Genomic DNA, 21,595 nt, shown 5'->3' on the forward strand with positions numbered 1-21,595 from the left:
TATTCCTTCTTGTCCCATGTATTTGTCTTTTATGTATGCTAGTTTGGCTGCTGTGGTGTCAATGGTCCAGAGGATTTTGAAACTGCCCCCCGGTTCCTTCTCCTGCATTCACAGAATGAAGTTCCTGAAGCTTGTTGCCGGCGGGAACTCCAATCTCGCAATGGAGCAATCATCAGCAAAGAGGAATGTCTCCAAGGGAAGGATATGTACCAAAATCAGCAGGTGAGAGGAACAGAGAAATAGGACTTTATGACTTGTCTTGAAGTGCAGTGGAAGGGGGGGGGGGGGCAAATGTGACGCACTCAGCCTCTGGCTTTAAATGCATTGGCCAGAATCTTGTATGATCTGTACATTTACATTAGCACCATAGTTACACTGCTCTGCACTGAATCCTTGTAGAACCCACCCCCGCAATTACCACTTACCAGGCAGCAGTGAGAAAGTTTTCAAAAATCAGTTTTCCAAGACATTTTCACAGTAGAGACAAAATTGATTAAATTATTTGTTCTTCCCGGCAGAAAATGAAATATTTAAATAAGACACCCTAACCCAAGATGGGACCAAGGAGGAGGCTAGCTGATTCAGTTGAATGACTCACAGAACCATCATTACAACTAGCTGTTAGCTTGAAGAATCTGTATTATCTGGAAGTAATTTTAGAGTTTTAGAAACCCTGAAGTTCATATTAATTATTGGATCTGATGCAACTAAAGTAGAAACATAAAAAGAATGGCTCTTAAAAAAAAGACTGTTTGAGACATGAAAGGAAATTTGAAAACGTCCCCGTCTTTCAAATGTGCCACAGTTCATGATTTTCACTTTTTGTAAAATGGGCACAAGCCTATTTCAGTACTGCAGCTAAGGAACGAGATGAGTGGGCCGGAAACGGCTTTTGGCCACTCCTTCCTGTCCCATAGTCTGGAACTCAGGAACTTGCATCTGATGACCTGTGTTGTAAAAGGAAACTTTCAGAAACTGCTACATTTAATATATGCTGGATATACTCATGTGTATGTTTCCCTTACACATGTATTTCCCTTTTTGGATGCTGTGGGGGCTAGTATTCCTCCCACTGCAGTACCTCAACCCCCCTGGTATTTCTTCCTCTCCAGTAACCCAAGCCCCCTCCAACTTACTCTAAAACCCCCTCCACACACACACACACATCTTTTCTATGCCTTTATGGGGAACAGACAGGATCATAGAAGCATCCTGTGCCCTGTGCCCAGATGCTAAATGAATAAAGCAGTGTTGAGACTTCCAGATGACCCCTTGCAGTCTCTTCCACCTCTGTGATTATATGATAATACACATAGGTCATCAAAAAGTGGCTTTAAAACATTTTGCTTTGAATAATATATATATTTTCTTTTTTTAAATACTATTTCTCCCTTTTCCCCCAGGGCTGCTACACTGTGATACTTAATTCATTTGAGACTTATGTGTACCTTGCAGGAGCTCTTGCCATTGGTGTTTTAGCTATTGAGGTATAGTATGCTTTGGTATACTAATAAGTTAAGATGCCTGGTTACTTATTCTCTGCTTCCTTCCTTCTACAGTTCTAGTGTAAATTTCTGCATATTATCTAGAAAAGTTACAAAAAGGGAATATACAAAAGGAAAGGGGTATGTGTAGAGAAACTATCCTGCACTGCCCTCTGGTGTTAGCAACAAATTCATTCACTTTTGAACACACCATCATTCTGAAATCAAGCCATGTTGCTCTGGAATGTCAGTATATAAAGGGATCTTGCAGCACTTTTTTGACTAACTGAGCAAAAGTAACTGTAGCATAAACTTTCATAGACTTGGTCTACTTCTGAGTTAGAGATGGTAAATCTCAATTTTCCAAGTCCCAATGGATGTAAAAAAAAAAAAATAGTTTTTTGTCCAGTGGCTTTGAGAGACTTTGGGAATTTTTTCTTCCCTGCAATGATCAGAAAGTGCACAGCTTTCCCAGCATCCCTTGAGAACGTCCCTTGAGAACTGTTCAGCTTTTAGTAATGAAAGAAAACCACACAACCTTCATATTTTGGGGTTGTGTAAAAAAAGACTGTTTAGGAAGCCGTGTGTGTATTTTGTGCAAGATTGCTAGTTTTGTTTTGTTTTGTTTACATAGAAACACGTAATATTGCACAATAAAACCATGTGTGCCTCATCTTCAGTCAGCCTGAGTTTCGTAACGTTTGAGTTGTGCAACTTTTAAATGGGCAAAAGCTGTAGCCACAGTGTTGAACTCTTCACCACATTGTTTGCATTGGGATAGAGTGTGCAATTTAGTCTAGCATTTTGTGCACTTTTTTCAAGTACATTCTGTAGCAAACAAACAAACAAACAAAAAACCAATGGCTTTAATTCTGTTTGCTTGTTCCAATTAATGTTGACATGTTCAGTCATTGAATGTTGAATGTTGAGGTAACAGATAGGCAAATCCAATTGATACAATGGGCCTCCTCTATAGCATTTGTATAACACAGGTTCACCTTCACACATCCAAAAAATATGTTCTCTCTAGGCATTTTCTAGGTCCTCTAGTGCAATTCTGTGGTATGCTTGCTGGAAGCTGGCTATAAAGTCACACTGGAAGACCTAGAGATTCCTAGAAAGAAAACTTCTCTAGGCATTTGTAGATTCTCCAGAGTAACTCTATGGTCAACCTCTGGCAGAAACACACCATGGAATTGCACTGGAAGACCTAGAAAATTCCTAGGGAGAACACTTTGTCATTCAACCGATTCCTCATGTAATACATATGCTCCCTTTATTAGAAGGTTTACAGTGACATTTACGTTTTTCACCACAGGGTGGCAACATAAGGTAATGTTGTCTTTAGCATCAATTGGTGGGAGCAACAGACAAGTCAAAGTAGAGGAATGTAGAAATCCCATGTCTTTGTAGCCTAAACAGCCTTTTCACAGATGAATTTTCTTTTTAAAATAGCATATCAACTTGTAGCAACAATATAAGGATCCATACATAATGTGTTGGTATCTTGGTTAAGCTTTGCCTCAGTTCTGTTTGATTTTTGGTTTTAGTTTTTTGTGGGAATGGGGGGTGGGTGGGTTAGGTTTCCTTTATGCAAGGCTACAGTTAAGACTAGCTGCATTTTACTGCTTTAATTGTAGTTGACTATTCTTATTTCTGCCTCATTTATAGCTTTTTGCTATGATTTTTGCCATGTGCCTCTTTCGGGGGATCCAGTAAGAAGTGTCCCATGAACAGCTGAGAAATTTCCAACCACATGAAGACAGGAAAGAGAGAAACAACTTTATTTTTGGTTAATAGAGGGGGGGGGGGGAAGGCTTGTAATATATGGATGACTAAATGGATTGTACTTCAGGGGCTGGAACTTTGAGGTGCTGGACACTACATTGTCTTCTCCCACGGGAGTCCTTCATCAGAAGCCACACACAATGGGTTGCACTAGGAACCTGGAAAACACAGAAGATGTGAACTCTTCTGGTCTCCATGAAGCAGGAAGTTGCATGGAATTCACATCTCTTCACACAACAGTGATGTATCAATGATGTGTTGGTGGGAAAGAGGAAGACCACCTGTTGTGAACACAATTGATATTCAGCATCCTAAGGAACTGCTCAGCCAAAGCTTTGTGACATGTAAAGTTAGCCAATGCTTAGGCAGCCAGGAAGAAAGATGATGCTTTGACACTGACTTACCAGCCCTCAGCTAAGGTGGGGGACTAAACCACCACTTGTGAAAAATCCAATCAATGCAAAGGTTTCTTGAATTAGTAGGAAAGGATACTGCCTTCACCTGGAATCCTACTGAAGTGAGACCTACTGTGTTGGAAAATAAGGGGAGGGGGATTCTTTTCAAGGCCAGGAAGGGGTCATGTTAGAACCAGACATTTAATACATAGTTTTTCTTTGTCACAGTGAGTTTCCTGTTTAGTGTTTTATGAGATGAGGAAAGAATTCAGTTCTTCTATAGATTTCCTCACCTTTGCGGTGGGGTGTGTGTGTAGTATTATGATTTAGAATTGTTGGTGCTGTCACCCATAGAAAGAATTCTTTTGTCTTATTTCTTTTCTTTCTTTCTTTTTTAATTAAATTTTTAGGTTGGGAATCATACAACCCTCTAGATGCTGAACATCTTCCAGCATTCCTCACAACTGGCTATACTGGCTAGGGCTGGTGGAATTTACAATTCCACATCAGGAGGGCTATATGATTCCTACCCCTACTCTATGAAAAAGTGTTAGTCCACTTCTTCCTTGGCCTCCTACGTATAGAGGCAGCCACCATCCCATGCCTTGTTTTTGCCCATACATCCTCCACTTTACTAGCTGCAGAGCTTTCTGTCTGCGAGCTTCATCCTCCTGTTTGCGCCAGGCCTCCATTTCCTCCAGCTTCTTGGCAGCCACCTTCTTCTTAACTTTGTCTCCTACCATTTTTTCATCTTGCACCTTTCCATTTTTCTCCTCATGCTGATCAAGCTTTTCCTCAAGTCGTTTCCTCCTTTTTCATCTGTTCTACCCGCTCCTGAGCTTGCAGCGCCTTGCAAAGATGCTCTTCACACTTCTGCTTCATATTGTTGTTTCTTTTCCTTTTCCAATTTGTTTTTGATATTGTTCAGCCTCTTGCTTTTTCCTGATATTTTCAAACCATTGCTTCTCCTTTTTGCTTGAGGAATGGTTTTATAGTGCTGTTTTGGCTCACAGAGCCTGAGGTTATCATCAGTATTTTGTTCTTATGCACTATGTGCACGAATGTCTTTATTGATACCTTGCTTTCAAGACATGGAGAAGATGGAGCCTTTTTTCTTGGCAGAGACAGCATATCTTCTGTGTGTTGTTCATCAGTCTCACCACATGCTCTCTTATAGCTTGCTTGTCTCCCAACATTCTTGGATGGCTTATGCATCTCTTTACTCTTTTCAGAGCTGCTCACTTTGCAGTCTCCTTCTCACTGACCCTCTTCAGACTGTATACAATGAAGAGACATCTGGATGTTTTGATTAATCTCTTGAGAATGAGAAGCGGCATCTAACTCTGGCCTAGATTCAGTTGTTTTCATCGATTGAATGTACAGCAGACTGGGCTTCTCGCTGACCTTCTTGAATAGTTGTAGTGATGCAGGCCTTATGAGAACAAAGGAACATCCTTGTAGAGAAATTGGACAGAGCCATCTGCCATCTGGTATGGATGGTTTAATTGATCCTGATCAGCTCAATTGACATTGCAGCCAATACAACTGACAGGGTGGTCAAATCAATTGACTCTTGAACCATACAAGTCTCTTACTTTTAAAGGCAGAAAAAGCAGGTAGAGGAAAATACAGGATCATTAATTATTGCATGATTGGTTAATCCTCAACATTTGGATCTGGGTATAGGTAATAGCTAACTTTAGTAATTAACTAGAGGAAGGTACGAAGTTCTTCCACTTAATCCAATAGGCAAAAGCAAGAATGCCTCTGGTTAATTAGGAAGAATTTCTCCTACACATCCTGATGTTTTGATTAACCTTTTTGTAGTGATTCAGTGGGATCTAACTCTGGCCTAGATTCAGATGTTTTTTCATCAATTGAATGTACAGCAGACTGGGAGCTTGCACTCCCACAAACAGCTGATGACTGGTGGTCTGATTTATGCTTGAACCAAATCTTGGCAACAGATATCTGGACCATTATTTCCCTTCTGACATTTAGTGAGTGCTGTACAACCAGAGAGGCTCTGAAGTTCTGGGACGGCCTACCCCTTTGGCTTCAACGTACTGATTGACGTTTTGGTGCTCTGGGTGTCTGTGGGCTTTCACTGAAGTTCTCTATAACTTTGATTTCAGAAAGGCAACTTTCTTGGACCTGGACAGATACAATGTTATATGTGTGCTGGGTTCTTTACTTTCACTGGTTTTCGCAGCAGATATATTTCAATTTTCAATTGGAAACTCCTTGCACCTCTTTTGTTATTTTCCTTCTCCCATTAGAACTGATTTCTACCAGTAGTATCAGCTCTTACATGAAATGTGTACTTGCTTTATTAAGCGAATCATTTGAGGACCTGGCTGACCTGAGAGCTTGAGATATAGTCACACGGAAACAAGGTGAGATGTTGTCTATTTCCAGTTTCATTATGCCCAAATCCTTTTGGTTAATCTGTTTCGAAGATGATAATAGTTTACCACATCTTTTTGACAATCCAACATTCTTGGATCGCTTTTGGATCTTTTCACTCTTTTCAGAGCTGCTCACTTCTCGCTGACCTTCTTGAGTAGTTGTAGTGATGTGGGCCTTATGAGAACGAAGGAACTTCCTGATATTTTTATTAACTCTTGAGAATGAGAAGTGGGATCTAACTCTGGCCTAGATTCAGTTGTTTTTTCATTGATTGTATGTACAGCAGACTGGGCTTCTCGCTGACCTTCTTGAGTAGTTATAGTGATGTGGGCCTTATGAGAATGAAGGAACATCCTGATGTTTTGATTAATGTAAACTGTTGGTGGTAGAGTGATAAGGATTCAGTCTTCTCATCACCTCCTCAGATAGTGGGGTTTTTGAAGTAATCACTGAGCCTGGGTGGAGGCAGGGCTTGAGTTCTCTCACCACACTGGAGTTTTTAATGTGAGATGTAGTTTTCCCACAGATCTGGCAGCAAGGATGGAAATGCTCCTTTTGGCTCATTTCTAAGCTTTTGAACGTTTTGTCACAACCATGTTATGTGCTAAATATGTTGACTATTTTCAATTTTTGTAGCTGTTGAGTAGCTTGTTGTCTTCATGTTTTATTGTGCCTTTCAGCTGGGGAGTCAGGAAATCCCCCTAATGGGAAGGAAACCGTGGGAAACTCATTTCCAGTTATCCTTTCCACAATTTCTTTTGTGAATCTTGTGGTATTGCTTCTGCTTGTCAGCAATTCTTACTTAAGAAAAAGCTGAGTGGAATGGGATGGAATGGAATGGAATAACATACCCTAACCAAAGTCTTCCCCCCCCCCCCTCCAAAGCCAAGCTGTGGTTTTAATAGTATGTGATCCACTTAGATCCTCAAATCTAGCTTGAAGAAACAGGCACCAGTTAGTTGACCTTGAGGGCAGAATGAAGGCTCCAGTTGGCATTGGATGTCTTTCTTAGTGAGAGATTCTGATTCCAATATACTGACCATACAACAGACAGTAATGCAAACTATGACAAATCAAGGGGACATGCTACTCCAGGGGCAAATGGTAAGCACTGTATCCAACAGTAGGATGTAGCAGCCCTAAATCCTATCTTGGGAGAAAGGCATATATTTATATTCAATAAATATAAATAAGTAGGGACATCACTTCATGGAAAGCAGTTAATGACTGCAGAGAGAGCATGTTAGTGAGCATTCATTCCAAAAACCATGCCTTGAAGAAAACATGAATACCCATCTGTTATGAAGTAAACAATAAAGACTATAATGCCAATCATATTGAATATTTGACTAATTGAAGAATTCTGATGCCAAGCTAAGTCTTCATGTAGCCCTTGACAGTTTCTTTAATTAAAGGTGTGGTTTTCATGTTTCTTTAGTTAAGTTCTGTACAAATTCTACAACAAGGAAAATGTGTGACATCCCTGGAAAAATAGGTGTTACTTTTGATGATAATGCTTTTGTTTGTTCTGTAACAAGTATTGCCACTGAAGTCTTCACACATATGAAATATAATAATGACAAATAGGTGCTTAAGAATGAAATACGTGTAGCAGAGAACTGAAATTTTGCTAGTGCACCTGAAAGAGCCTGAATAATCTAGTGTGGGAAGAATGAGCCCAACACAACATTGTGCGGACGGAACCAAACCATGGCCTTATTAGACAAAAGTCCAAAGGCAGAAGCAGAGACATGTACCAAACCACTATTTAGTCCAGTGTTGTTTGCTCAGGCAGCAGTGGATATCCAAGATTCTGTAAAGTGTGACTAGACAAACTGTGGTCCTCCAGCTGTTGGATTCACAACACCAGCACAACCAGAGTTGAAGGATCTTGAGAATTGCAGTCCTACATCATCCAGAGGGCCACAAGTTGCCCACCCCTGCTGAAAGGAACTGAATCTGATATATTCTGCTGTGTGGAGAGTACATGTTCAGCAACTGCGCTATGGCTTTATCTTAGAATAGCATGCTTCCTGAAAACTGAAATGGATCTAATCCCACTTGGAGTGATAATCAGAGCAGAAAAGGGGAGAAAAGAGCTTAGGAAGTTACTTTTAAAAACATGTTCAGTTATAATTGCAAGGTTCTAAAAGTAGAAAACTTTATAGTTACTTTTTTAAAAAGTCATGCCTACCCTTTTCTCAAGAGTAACAATTCCTATTTTTTTTACTTTAAAAAAATTGAATGCTACAAGCCTATTACAAATCCCCACCAGAATCCTGCTAACCTGATACACTGTGTAACTTTTCATATACCTAGCTACATAGCAGAGACTATAAGAGACCCCTTTTACTGAACTGTGAACACTGTTTAGGGCACCCAATGTGCATTGATGCATATTGGGCACTTTGCTGACTCTGCTACATAGCAATGTAACAGCAGCCTTGCACTGGATGCAGATGTTATGCAGCAGCACAATTATAATTCCCACACATGCAAGTCTACTTACAAAGGTGTAAGGCCCCAACAGAATTCAGGCCACCTTCTCCTCATGACTACTTCATTGTTGCCTCCATATCAACAAAGCAGTCCCATCACAACTTTGGTAGAGAAGTATAGTTAAAATAGTTCTAGTTAATTATGGAAACTGTTGCTGAGTTGTAGAGTTCCCTGTTAATTAATAGTTGATTCTCTGGAGGTCTCTGTCATAGGTGGAGAAAACAAAATTGGAGAGCTTTTGATGACCGACGGCTAGCAACTGTGAGAAAGAACCTCAAGGGGAAGGTATAGGATTTTGAATATGAGATTTTAAATGTGAGACTTCAGAACTAATGACCAGTTGCTAGTCCCAACTATAGTACAGTCATTGATTCAGTGGGATTTATATGTATATTTGTCATGTGTGTGTGTGTGTGTGTGTGTGTGTACCTTCAAATTTTTTCTGACTTATAAGGACCCTAAGAGACCCAAGGGAATATAGTGGTTAGACAATTCATGCTCAGCTATGCAGGAAACTGGCTGACTTTGGGCAAGTCACACTCTCTCAGCCTCAGGAAAGCAATGTCAACCCTCCTTTGAAAAACCTTGCAAAAACATCCCCATAATAGGTTCACCTTAGAACTACTTGAAGCCAATAGAAAGAGCAAGTACATTTCTATACCACTTATCAGTGCACTTAAGCACTCCCTAAGTGGTTTACAATGTGTAAGCTAACTGCCCCCAGCCAGGGACGTAGCCGGGGGGGTGTTCTTGGGGTCCGGACCCCCCCTTCCATTAGAAAAATGAAGGTGTATGCTTCTGCACCACCGTGCCCAAGCCCCATTATAATGGTGGCACTTAGTCTGGACCCCCCCATCCTAAAATCCTGGCTACGTCCCTGCCCCAACAAGCTGGGTACTCATTTTAGTAACCTACAGAAGGATGCAAGGCTGAGTGGACCCTGGAGCCCTGCCTAGGATTGAACTCACAACCTTGTGGCTGTGAGTGGCTTCAGTACTGGCATTTAACTGCTGCTCCCTGGTGCATGCATACACACACGTAAGGTGAAACTTTCACAGGGCTTTCTGGGACTGAGAGCATGTGACTCAACTAAGGTTCCAGGTAGGTTTCCATAGCTGAGCAGGAACTGAACTCTGATCTTCAGAATTGTAGTTCAGCACCTAAACCACTCCACTACACTGGCTCTAACCAACTGATCAAATGAAGCTACTTCATTTGGGAACAGCAGCTGACTTTAGGCCCAGGTTTTGACAAAATGCACAGCTAAAAATAGTCCCTAGCATTTTCATGTTGCAAAAGGAACAATTCTGCAACTGGTTCGAGACCCTCCCCCCTCCAGGGAGAAAAATAGAGAGAGGGAGTCCCTGGTTTTAGTTGCTGTTGGGGCCCCACCACAGAGTAGATGTACCTTCCTAAGTTAAAGACTGGGGTGATAGGCTGCAATTCTGAATTCACTGGCTTGAAATAATTTCCTTTTCCTAGTGAAACAAATGGAAATTCCAAGTACTGACAGACTAGCAAGAGTGTCCACCAGGGTGTTATTTTCCAATGCTGTTATAAAGGAACAACTCTGATGCTGGAGATTGATGCATCTTTTGTCTCCCAATATTTTTAGAGAAAGGACACATTCTAGCATGACATTCTCTGGCCCCAAATCTCTTTGAAATCTGTGTGAGCAGTTTAAAGGTCTTGCAGTTTTTTCCCCTTCTGAAGTGGAGATTGCAAAGGAGAGTTTCACACTGGAGTTGTGTCCATCTTCTGGTTTTGAGTTTATGAACCCAGATTCACCCAGTTCCTTCCATTGTCTGTTGTTGTCACTGTTGCAGGTGGTTGGGAAATAAACCACTTGTCAAATAAATGTTGGAATCTATTTTAAATGTTCCTTTTATTAGAAAGCTAGAGCTAATTTAACTTGTATTCCCTATTGTAATGCTTTTTTATATTGAAAGAGGGTTTTTGTAACATAAAACAGAACACTACTCTGAAGCATTTTGCACAATTTCTGTGTGCATTTCTTTAAAAAAAAAGATAAAAATAAAGACACTGTGATAACCAAGCAGCTTTTCTTTTCACAGTTCATGTGTGTTTCTCACTTTTGCTTTCTCTCAAAAATAGTAATGGAATGTTTATATATTAACAGTGAGCTTTACTTAAAGCCAAAATGCAGAACACTAGCTCTATCAAGAACTGGAAATGGAATACAATCAGCCTACAGCTGCTATTTTTGTTCTTTTTCAGATTATGAAGTCGAACCATAAAATACAATAATGTGTGTTAAACAGTTAGCTTTTGAAATACATAAATGCATGACTAGCAAAGTTATCCACAATAATCTATTGCATTTGACTGTATGTTATTTAAATTCCGTACAAAAATGCATTTTTATGAGCATGTTCGTTGGTTTCAAGGGAAAGTTGGTTTGGAGAACCTGCCTCAGTTCTAGTATTTTTAATAAGTATGTGGGGTCTTTTATAAATTTAATAATACTTCCTTCTTCAATTGTTACTATGTTCATATACTAGTCAGCTGGCCAGAGAGGACATATTCCTTTCTTTGAAGCAGTTGTGATGCTTTCTCGTACAAAATGGATTGGAAATCCACTTAAAGTTTTTGAAACAGTTAAATGGGATAGAGAGACTGGAAGTTATTTATGAGTAGTTGCTCTTGCAGGCTTCCAAGAAGGGCAATTCATCTTTTTCCCCTGAAAGAGGGTTGGTCTTCAGACACTGAATGACAAAAACAGCTTGTGGTGCACTCTTTGCCTACCCCACCTTTGTCAATTGTTATTACTTTGCTACTTGGGGTAGGTTAGTGCGATGAGGATTGACAAAGTCATATGCCCAATGGACATCTGCATATGATTCTACTCTGTGTGTTCTTGCACCTTTCAAGGCAAGTTTGGGCAAATGGTCACATGGATGCTTCTCCCCCATCCCCTTTTCTAAACTAAAATTGGTTAGCAAACAGTAGGGTTTAAAAAGAAAGGAAGGCCCAAGGTTGTTATTTTAAAGTAATTATGACCATCACCCCACACCCGGCAACAGTTCAGCTCTAGTTTTTGGACACCAGATGACAGCAACTCTGAAAGGATTCTTTTCTTCTGCAGTTGATATGTCTGAAACAGATAATCCCTCAACCCCACCCTCCGTGGAACAAAATGCTCAAAGCCAGAGAGTAATTGCTGAAAATCAAACTTATTTCACACATTGTACAGACTATCTTTTCCAGAGACCAAGAATGGTAAGTGACACTTGAATGTAGCATGAACAAAAATTGCTCCTGTGGAGGGGTTTAGCCTCACACTGGACTACTAGTCACTATCCTTGGATTTTAAAGTCTACACATGAATCACTACATTTATCAAAAGTTCAAGACAATTTGAGGATTTCCATTTGATGTATGGTCTTCATGTGGCCATTAGCTGCGATGCACATAGTTGTCCAAGTTCATGCACATTTGATAAATCCCAAAAGATAAGTGAGGCAGTCTTGGGGGGGCAAGACCCACTGCAGCCAAAAGACAGAACACGTTGCCAGCTGTCCATGGAACATTTCTGTGCCTTTACAAATACAATTTTGTTCTTGCCATGAGTATAAGGGTGTTGCTTTGATTTTAAACGTTAAGCACGATTATCTGGTAGGTAAAGTTCTGCATCCCAGAAGAAAGCAACCCACCCTTGATTAGTCTGTAGTTGTTGCACCTTGGCTCATCTTAGGTGGTCTGTACTGGTGAGCCTTCAAATCCACATCAAAAGATATAGTTCTCCTGATTTTGGGCAACACACACAAAAACTATTGTGAGATGTATATTTAAAGGTAGAAGACATGAAGTTCTTCGGTATGGGTTTTTTTTTTTAAATAAAAACCTAGAATGTAAAATTCTAGAGCAAAGCCTTAAGCAGTACATAGTGGGTTCATTTCTAGGCCTCCTTGGGGATAACAAGCACCTTCCAATTTCATCTGAAGTTTTTGGCAGATAATTCCAAGCTGGGGAAGGCAGGGGAAAGACAGAGACAGACGAGATCTCCAGTGCTGGCCTGTCTGCCTCTTGACTACACACAGTCTGGGAAAGACACATAGGCAACCCTGGGCAGACTGGCAATACCTCAAATGTCCCCATAATCTACTCTACACTACCCTAACATCATTTTTCTTTTAAAAAAGGTATAATAAATAAGAGTGGATTCAATGAATTAGGTATAATTTAAACTTTTGTGCTAATCCTGATTTATTTTGGTTAAGTGACTGAATGGTTAAAAAATAAACACTGATAACTGAAAGTTTGGGATGTCATTCAAAACTAGTAAACATGGCAGAGGCCATCATAGATTGGGAACAGCATATATATCCCTAGGCTGAATGGCTCCTCCTACTCAGCATAGCTAAGCTACCCAGGGGGTTTTGCAGTATTCATGCCCACAAAAACACCTGGGAGTGGGGTAGAGGGTAGGCAACCCACATGCAAACTCCTTCCCAGAGCTATGGTTTAGAACAGGATACAGTCACTCAATACATCTGATGGGGAATGCAGCATTCCTGTTGGGGTAACATGCCACCATACAAATGAAGTGACACAGGAATCGACAGAACATGGAAAAATTAATTTTCTGGCTGGGGTGTTCTGCAGTTTTAGTTCAAAAATTAACTTTCCCAAACTCTGGGAATCAATCCCACCATCCCACTCCACCCCTATACACACATCTTCATTTGCTTTCAAGAACATTTCAATTTCACAGACGATGACCAACCACCAAAACCAAGGGGTTTGAATTAAATAGCAACTTACACATCACTGTGGTGTATGTGCTGAACTAGCCAAGAATACATGAGTACTGTTCATAGCAGCTTATTCCTGAAAATTCCTTGGCTACTTATTTATAATTGTGTTCCAATATAGGCAGAGAACATATTTTCCCTTGCAACATAAGGGGATGAATGGCAGATGTTTCTAGTACCCTGTGTTCACACTTGTTTGCTTTAACTGATGTAAATGGATGGTTTCTTTTATCTCTTATCTGCTTCCTTTTCCCCTTTTCCCAGTGTTATCTCTGGAATCACATGGGGTGGGGTTCTGTAATGCCTGGTGCCACAAAAATAAATCAATACAAGCAACACTCAGTGGCAAGAAGGGGGGACTGACCCATGGGGAAACAGTAGGTGATTCGGATATTTTCACCAGTCCTCCTTCAAAAATCCATCAGTTTTCCCTTAAATTACTAGGCTCATTGGTTCCTAAAACATCAGAGTTTTGCAGACATGGCAGTGATATTAACATCCAAGAGATCACTTAGCCGCTGAGCCCTGACTTCTCAGACATTAAGCCAAAAATGGATTTAGTATTACTAGCAGTGCCTGTGCAATCTCAGGCAAGAAACATCTTTTGGTGGTAGGCAGCATAACTTTCAGTCTGCAGGCAACTGCAATCCTCCTAGTGTGCCATTAATGAGGGTTATTTGGCAGCTTTTGCATTCTGAATTCAGCTTTGAGGGATTGCTCCATTTCCACATGTCCCTTCACTTTGATCATGTGCCACTTTTCTCTGTAAAACTAATCCCTCCACAACCACCTAGATCTGATTAGCCCTTGTTAGCTCCACATTCTCTTTTCTCACCTACTTTGGCCTACCATCATTCTCCAGACTGGCTTTGATCTCTCCTCTTCAAGCTCTGATGGCAGCAGTAAACACCAGTTCTGGATTTATACATTGATGCATGCCTTAAGGAAGTGTGATTTTAAAGACAAAATATAAAATGTACCAAAAGAAGAAGAAGAATGTAAAATGTTTGACAAGCCCCTCTGCCCACCACCCCACCCACATCCCAAAAGTCTTGAAGATTAGATTTTCTTGGGCCTGCGTCCAACTTGGTAATAATAATAAAGGCTGATAAGTACAAAGAGGACCCGACTGGTAAGAAGAAGAGTCGCGCCTGTGGATGCTCGACCACTTTCCACCAGTGTGATGATTGTAACTGAAAGAGAAAGAAAATAGGTTAGGAGCAAACACATTCACACATGCAAGTAGTCCTTCTCTGCCATCTAGGATTCTTCTTGTGAATAGAGAAAACCTTGCTACCAAATGTTGCAGGATCCAAACTGTGTAGAATAGCCTTTGCCAAAGAGGAATTGCTAAGAGAGGTTGGAATACAACTTCCATCATACTGTATCCTGTAAGCACATGAAACAGCCTGTTGGGGGAAGAATGGCATGGAAAAATGTGTGTTTGTGCTGAGGGTGCGCTGAGACCAGCATGAAAGACACAAATGTCACTCTCTGTGCAAAAATACCAACTGATTGCAGAGAAAAGCAGATGGACATTTCTAGAACCAGCTGTAGACTTCAGAGTAATCGGTGAAACATACCTTATGTTGTCTTTTTCACCATTAAAATTAGGTAGTGTAAATCTAAGCAACTAACAAAGTTGTGGAGAAAAGAACAATTCAGCTGCCAGCTAAAAAGTTTCCATTTTTGAAGCTGAAATGTATATATTGACAAGGAATAAACAGCTAAAGCAAAGATGGAGAAGCTTCAGCTCTCCAGGAGTTCTGGACTTCAACACAATCACCATGGCCAAAGGCAAGGGATGGAGGGAAGCGCAAACCAAAATATCCGAAAAGGTCCTCACCTCCTAAAGCTTAAAGAGATGCCATACTGACTGCTTTGGGCAGGGACAGTAGAAGGAGCAGCCTCCATCCTCCACATAAGGCTGCTCCTTTCTCCCTTGGTGCTCAAAAATAGCCACAACACTGAAAATGCTGCTGGAATCAATTAGGGACTGGAAAACATGGGAGCTCCTCCTCAGTTCTTGTTGTACATTGGATGCATGTTAAGGTTACAGAAGAAGGTAACTAGATACTTCCTTCCTCAAGGGCAGAAAAATTAAACTGCAACTCCAGATATCACAGACAATGGTGTTCGATCAGGGAAGTGACACATATACCCTATCTCTACAGTCTTAGAAGACAGATTTTAAGGTGTTTGTATATTGATGCATTTGCATCTTGATATGAAAATGCTTTTCAAGAATAGTAAATAATGGTGAAGATGGGGGTGTTGTACAATGTTTCCTATGATATTACCCTTTTTCTGACTCTTCTGCATTGCACTGTTTCTCGGGGGAGGGAGGGATCATCCCAATTAAAATCTTCTTCCCAAGGATTGTGGTGTCTTTGGAGATATAAAGACCACCTGCGAAGGTTTTTTGTCCACCCATGAACATGAAAGTGTGTCCCAAATCACCCCATTGAAAATATGATGAGATCTTTCACATGTGGAGACTTTGTGAAAATTCCTTTTGTGTAACACATTGGCTTTTGCACCAATCTGTTTTTCAGCAGACGTCAGAGTATATTTGTGTCAAAAAATGTTCTTCACAAATGATTTTTTTCTCAAATAATTTGTAAAATGTGTAAAATCATAGAAAATGTGCAAAAGGTCTCACAATCTCACCAAGCAGGGAGAAAACTTTTGTTTACTTTTGGAATTTTTCTTTCTTACAGAGGAAATGAAATAAATTAAGATGTACATCCCTAAGCCTTCTGTTTCCATACACCCAATTTTAATCATACAAATAATTTCCTGTTAAGGACAGGAAACAGGAGGCATTCTCACTTGGCACTGACAAAGAAAATTGCTAAGAATGGAGACAGGAAGGGAGTTTGGATCTAAATACAATGTTTAGTTCCAAATAGAGCAGGCCTATTATAGCAATTGAATTTACACAAATATTGATTTACTGAGTTCTCATTGATATAATGAGTCTATACTAAATTGCAACAAACAATTGAATTTAGGTTTGAAATGCTAAAATGTGACACAGTACATTTCTTATAAGAGTCAATGTGGTGTAGTGACTATGACTTTGGAGACCAGAGTTTGAATCCCTTCTCAGCCATGGAAACCCACTGGGTGATCTTGGGCAAGTCACAATCTTTCAGCCTCAGAAGATGACCAACCAAGAAAACTCCATGACAGGTTCATCTTAGAGTCGCCGTAAGTTGGGAATTACTTGAAGACAGACAACACCACACACATACATTTGTTATATAAGAAATAGCTCTGCCATTATAGAAGGTAATGACAAGCCTTCTCTGAATAAATTTTACTAAGAGAACCCTAGGATACAGTTGGCATAAGTAGATGTCTTGAAGGCACATAACAAAAAGTAGCAACAAGAGTTAAATAAAAGTACCAGAAGCCAAACAAAAAGGGTACATCCCTTTCCTTACAGCTCCTCACTCTTACTCAATATTATTCCTAGCTCCAATTTCATGGCCTTTTCACCAGTACAGCAAGAAGCTATGTAATTAAAGCACTGGTAAAGCTCTGGATCCAAAACAATAATGCACCAGTGTGGTTTCATGGTTAGAGTGCTGAACAGGGACTTGGGACATATAAGTTAGTCTCCACTGAGTCATGGGTAATCATGGAGCCTACTGTACCTTACACGGTGTTGTGAGGATAAAGTGGGGAAGAGCTGAATAGTATGTAAATGTAAATAATAAATGCTACTTTTCAACCTACAGGTTTCCCCTATTTTGACAGTAGGCACATGCTTCACCCTTTGTTTCAATCTCACTAAAGATGTCTCCTTACCCAAAAACTGTACTCCAAAATAACATGATTCTGTTAGCAGGGTCCAACGGATGATGACCTTCTCAGCTGTGTACAGGGCATTCCACATGATGAGGGAGATACCTAGAGGAGGATTGGAGAGGAAGTGATAGAGAAGGCAAGGAAACATCTGCTTTAGAATAACAAAGGAATGTAAATTCTTCAAGCTATTGAAAGTGAGGAAATGGAGACCTCCCTCCACCCCATCTTCAGTTATCACAAGGCACCCTCAATACAACTGGAGGGAAGATTCTATCATACCAATCCTAAAGCATCAAAACATTTATTTTATTTTATTTTATTTTATTTTTTGCAGTACACTCTCAAATTCATCAGCCATCAAAATCACTGGCCAAGCTGGCTGATGCATTCTGGGAACAGTAGTCCAACAATGGACTACAGTTATTTAAAATAATAAACAGAATAACAATGTATCTTTTCCAAGCTTTGCACCTACCCTATCAAGCCCCAGTCCATGTGCCTTGGCCTCTTTCTCTAGCCACCACAGGCCTCAGTATACATGGCTAACATAGGATGTTGCTCTCATGGGGCATTTGGTGCAAGATAGGGGAAGGATGCACAATGTATGTGGCCTGCCATCATAGCAAGATAAGTATTGTAAATGAGTTGGAAAAACAGAGCCTTCAAAAAAGATCTAATGAAACAAACACACCCTTATCTTTTTTTCCCCTTTTTTTTTTAACCTCCTAAATTTTCTAACACTATGCCCTGCATACTCTGAGGCTTTGAGAATAATTTAACAGTTTTTACAGTATTATTTTGTTATTTAGACAATTGAAAGCTTTTGCTATAAAGTGAGAAAATAGTTTTAAAAACATAAAATCAACATTTTGAAGCCTGGGTGTATTACACAGGGATACACACACACTTTGAAATCTTGTTGTAATACCCAAATGTACTTCTCCCATCTGTGTACACTACATAAACATGATCCTCTTCCTCCAAAACCCCCTTACAGTACCTTTTTGCCCCCAATTACTCCTGTCAAATATGTTCACCACCCTCCTAGTACTACTGCACTTTCTAGGGATTTGCAAGAAATCCCCTATCCCCTAGCATTTTTGTGTCATGCCATGACTGTACCCCCTTTTATTTCTCACACCCAAAAGGAACCAATACCAAGAGCAGCCTACTAAGGTTCTAGAGAAGTTGACTTAGTATGTTACTGATCTGCTTTCAACAGCTCTTGCTGCTTCATACATTTCAGAAGAGGATCAAGGCAAAGCTAATAATAACCTTCCAGGACCTCAGGTGGAAGAAATGGGGTAAGTGGTTGGTTTATCTGTTTCTGTCCCTTTCACAGTATGTGTACGAACATGTTAAAAAACACGCGTGCTTACCCAGTCAAACCTAGGCATGAAGAAACAGCCAGACAACACTGAGAGAGATGAAATCACATAGAAAGATAGGGGATGAGTAGAGATCAGAATGGAGCACCCTCTTGCAGCCTTAACAGAAATGGCAGAGGCAAAATTTGCTGCAAGAGAGGTCAGTTTTACTCAAGGCTCATGGAGAGCTGTACATCCACTTCTGACCACCAGATGCTGCTGCAAGCTCACAAGATCATCACAGAAACTTTTCCAGTTGTCCTGGAATTGTCCATAATTACCAGACTCGAGCCTTTTCTGACCCACTGCCATGAGGACAAGAATTGCTCTAACCAGACTTTGTCCAACCCACCCTTAGAAAAATTAAGAAGAATGTGGCACACATAAGGCAGTATGGAGCAAGTCAATAGTACTGAAATGTGAATAGTGAGCCTCTGCTTGTCCCTAAAACAAGGATGGGGATGAAAAGAAGACAGTCTCTCTACATACACTTCAGGCTATTTTCAAAGACATGAAACATAAATTTTGTTTTTACTTAAAGAGAAAATATCCAACATGGTGAACAAATCACACATTAAGACAAGTTCAGTTTATCACAGCTACTTGAGACATTTCCATGGTTCTCTTCACCGTCAACACCTTTCCTAAATTTGACAAACATCTAAAGCTGAGGAATTGTCAGCTGTATATGCCAACCTCCCAAAGATAAAGCTCTGTATCAGTCTGGGCATGTTGTTGGACTGCATCTCCCATCAGCCCCAGCCAATAAACCTCAAGGGAAAGGATATGAGCTACAGTTTAACTAATAGTTAACGATTAGTTAGTTATTAGTTATTATTAGTTAACTAATGCCTGGAACAAGTTGTCTATCCTTGACTGAGGGAACTAATATGTAATGCCCCCCCCCCTCAGGAAATCTAGTCCCATCCCTTAGCATTTGTCCAGCTATTCCTACTAGGATAAATAGCCCTACTTACAGTTGTAAACTGCTTAGACACTGCTAGTTTGGTATGAAGCGGTATATAAATGAAGCTGTTTGTTTGTTTTGTTCTTGGTTATCAAATTACTACTCACTAAGCAAGGCTCCTCCATACAGACGGATGGGCATCTTACTGTTGACTGATTCTTCTTCAAAGACAGCATCGTAGAGCTGCTCAGGAAAGGCAAGAGCCTAAAGGCAAGAGATAAACATCAAAAGAGAGGAAAAGCCACCCTTGAACCTCATTTGCCCAGGAAAACAATCTTCAGTTTAAAGGTAGGCAAGAACTTTTATGGATGTGGTGAGCACCAGTTCTTGCAAATGGAAGCTGAGGCCCTGAGTTGGATCAGTGCCTCCACGTCATGATGAGGTTAAAAGCCAATGAGGAGTACATAACTGTTATAGAAAGCAATGGGACAGAGGAGAATGGAAAATGTTTGCTTCAGGGCAGAATATTAAGTGTGCATGTGAAGGGACACATTTTTTTAGATCTTGAACACCCAACATCAGTGTAGGAATGTTTTATTCACTTACCATGATGGCAACCCCAGAAAAGATGATGGCTGACACAAACTGCCAAACCCTGCAAGATCAAAAGGAATGTAAGCAAGCTTTGGATGATCTGAAGGCTACATCTCCTTCCAGTCAGTTTTACATAGATAGCTGATGCCTTAGAATCAGAACTGGGGAAAATAAATTTTGGGACTACAACTCCCCAACTCCCCAACCATGGTGATACTGGCTGGGGCGTTTGGGAGCTGTAGCAAAAAGCAACCTTTCCAGGTTCTGTCTAAGATCAGTGTTGTTTCTGTGACAAGGGGCACTAGAGTTGCCTTTCTTGATTGAAATGAGAGGCAAGGAAAATGTAATGAAAAAGAGAAAAAGGAAGCAGCAGCTGGGCCATTTTTTAGTTCAAAGTCTTTGTATTAACAAATAATGAACAAACAAATAAAGACAGGCGAGATGTCCTCTCATTTTAAAAACATGAGGAAGACCATAGAAATTGGCCACACTAGGCCTGTTTCTCCATCACCGAGGGTAAATCTATCACTAAGGACTGTTGCTCCATCACTGGCAAACGGGGAGAAATGTTTTTGAAAGAGGCCAGATGGCAATTTAAAACATACACAAACAAGCAAAGTCTTACCATTTTATCTGTTTCAAGTGGATATGGCTATAGAGGTGTCGATGTAAAAATCAATAACCCATCCAAAGCACCCATCTGTTTTGTGAATACTGCTAACAGTTACACATTCCACAAACACCTAAAATAGAATCCTATGAACAGATGCATTGTTGCCTGTTTCATCTCCAGTTTAGGTTCCTTTGCAATTATATTGCACAAGTCACTCAGAGACACTTCACACCATACCACGTGGGTTGGTTGACAAACTTTTTATGTAGCTAAACTTCATAACCAGATTTTGCGGCCAGCAGTTTTGACTACTGCGACAAAATAACCTTGGATATTACATTTTCTGTTGTGCAGATTCCACCACAATTTATTTTAGAAGAAATCTGAAAGATTCCAAACTTTCCCCTTGGAAAGTAGTTCCCGCTACAACTTCCATGTTGTTACTTGGACAAGGCTGGTGTATCACCTATCCATTTTTGTGACACTGACACACAGAACAACAAATATACATGCACATATGAAGACCCTTCCATGTGGCATTGTCACAACTTTGAAATGCTCTCCCAAAGAAAATGGGATTGATGGTGGCCTTGTTTGCTTTCAGGGTACAGGGAGCTACATTAAAATGCTCCCTTTCACCCAGGGACTTTAAATTTTAATTGAGGGGCTCTTTTTATCATTTGTTTAAAGTAATGTTATGCTTGTTGTCAGTTTACTGACAGAAGAGACTTTATGCCTCTTATTTTCTAATTAGCTGAGGCAATTCCAACCACCCACTGTATTTGTTATTTTAAAATGTTGAGTACAACAGTCAGGGATCCCTTGTGGAAGGAAATTATCCTTTCTAAATGAAATTATTGTTACTGTTAATTACTTTTATTGTTACCAAATGAGATTCCTGTGCATGGGGAAAGTATGGCCCATGTGCATTCAACCACCAGTGCTATT

General features: G+C 40.3%; 2 protein-coding genes and 1 pseudogene across 4 annotated transcripts in view; 1 reads left to right on the top strand and 2 right to left on the bottom strand.

Annotated features, from left to right (window-relative positions):
• Positions 1-10,645, top strand: part of LOC149314618 (tetraspanin-18) — a 256,903-nt gene extending 246,258 nt beyond the window's left edge. For both annotated transcript variants that reach the window (XM_089521494.1, XM_089521495.1), the window contains 3 exons: positions 43-222; positions 1,404-1,487; positions 3,156-10,645. In XM_089521494.1, the coding sequence (XP_089377620.1) occupies positions 43-222; positions 1,404-1,487; positions 3,156-3,203 (312 nt within the window). In that variant the 3' untranslated portion in view covers positions 3,204-10,645. The remainder of the gene's footprint in view (positions 1-42; positions 223-1,403; positions 1,488-3,155) is intronic.
• Positions 4,183-5,647, bottom strand: LOC149314619 (inner centromere protein-like; annotated as a pseudogene).
• A 268-nt stretch (positions 10,646-10,913) lies between the features above and the next one.
• The window catches only part of LOC149314620 (tumor protein p53-inducible protein 11), a 67,384-nt gene continuing 56,702 nt past the window's right edge, over positions 10,914-21,595 (bottom strand). The window contains exons 4-8 of one of the 2 annotated variants that reach the window (XR_016280944.1): positions 20,047-20,095; positions 19,608-19,704; positions 17,167-17,268; positions 14,190-14,543; positions 10,914-12,340 (exon numbers count right to left, since the gene is read on the bottom strand). Coding sequence is in view for 1 of the 2 variants with exons in the window: in XM_089521497.1 (XP_089377623.1) it covers positions 14,410-14,543; positions 17,167-17,268; positions 19,608-19,704; positions 20,047-20,095 (382 nt within the window). In the remaining variant the exon portion in view is untranslated. Of the gene's footprint in view, positions 14,544-17,166; positions 17,269-19,607; positions 19,705-20,046; positions 20,096-21,595 lie in introns of both variants that reach the window. The other variant, XM_089521497.1, reaches the window with a different exon arrangement.

This window comes from Sceloporus occidentalis, unplaced genomic scaffold (assembly GCF_023333645.1).
Source record: "Sceloporus occidentalis isolate IW3139 unplaced genomic scaffold, rSceOcc1.0.p SCAF_4, whole genome shotgun sequence".
NCBI lineage: Eukaryota > Metazoa > Chordata > Lepidosauria > Squamata > Phrynosomatidae > Sceloporus > Sceloporus occidentalis.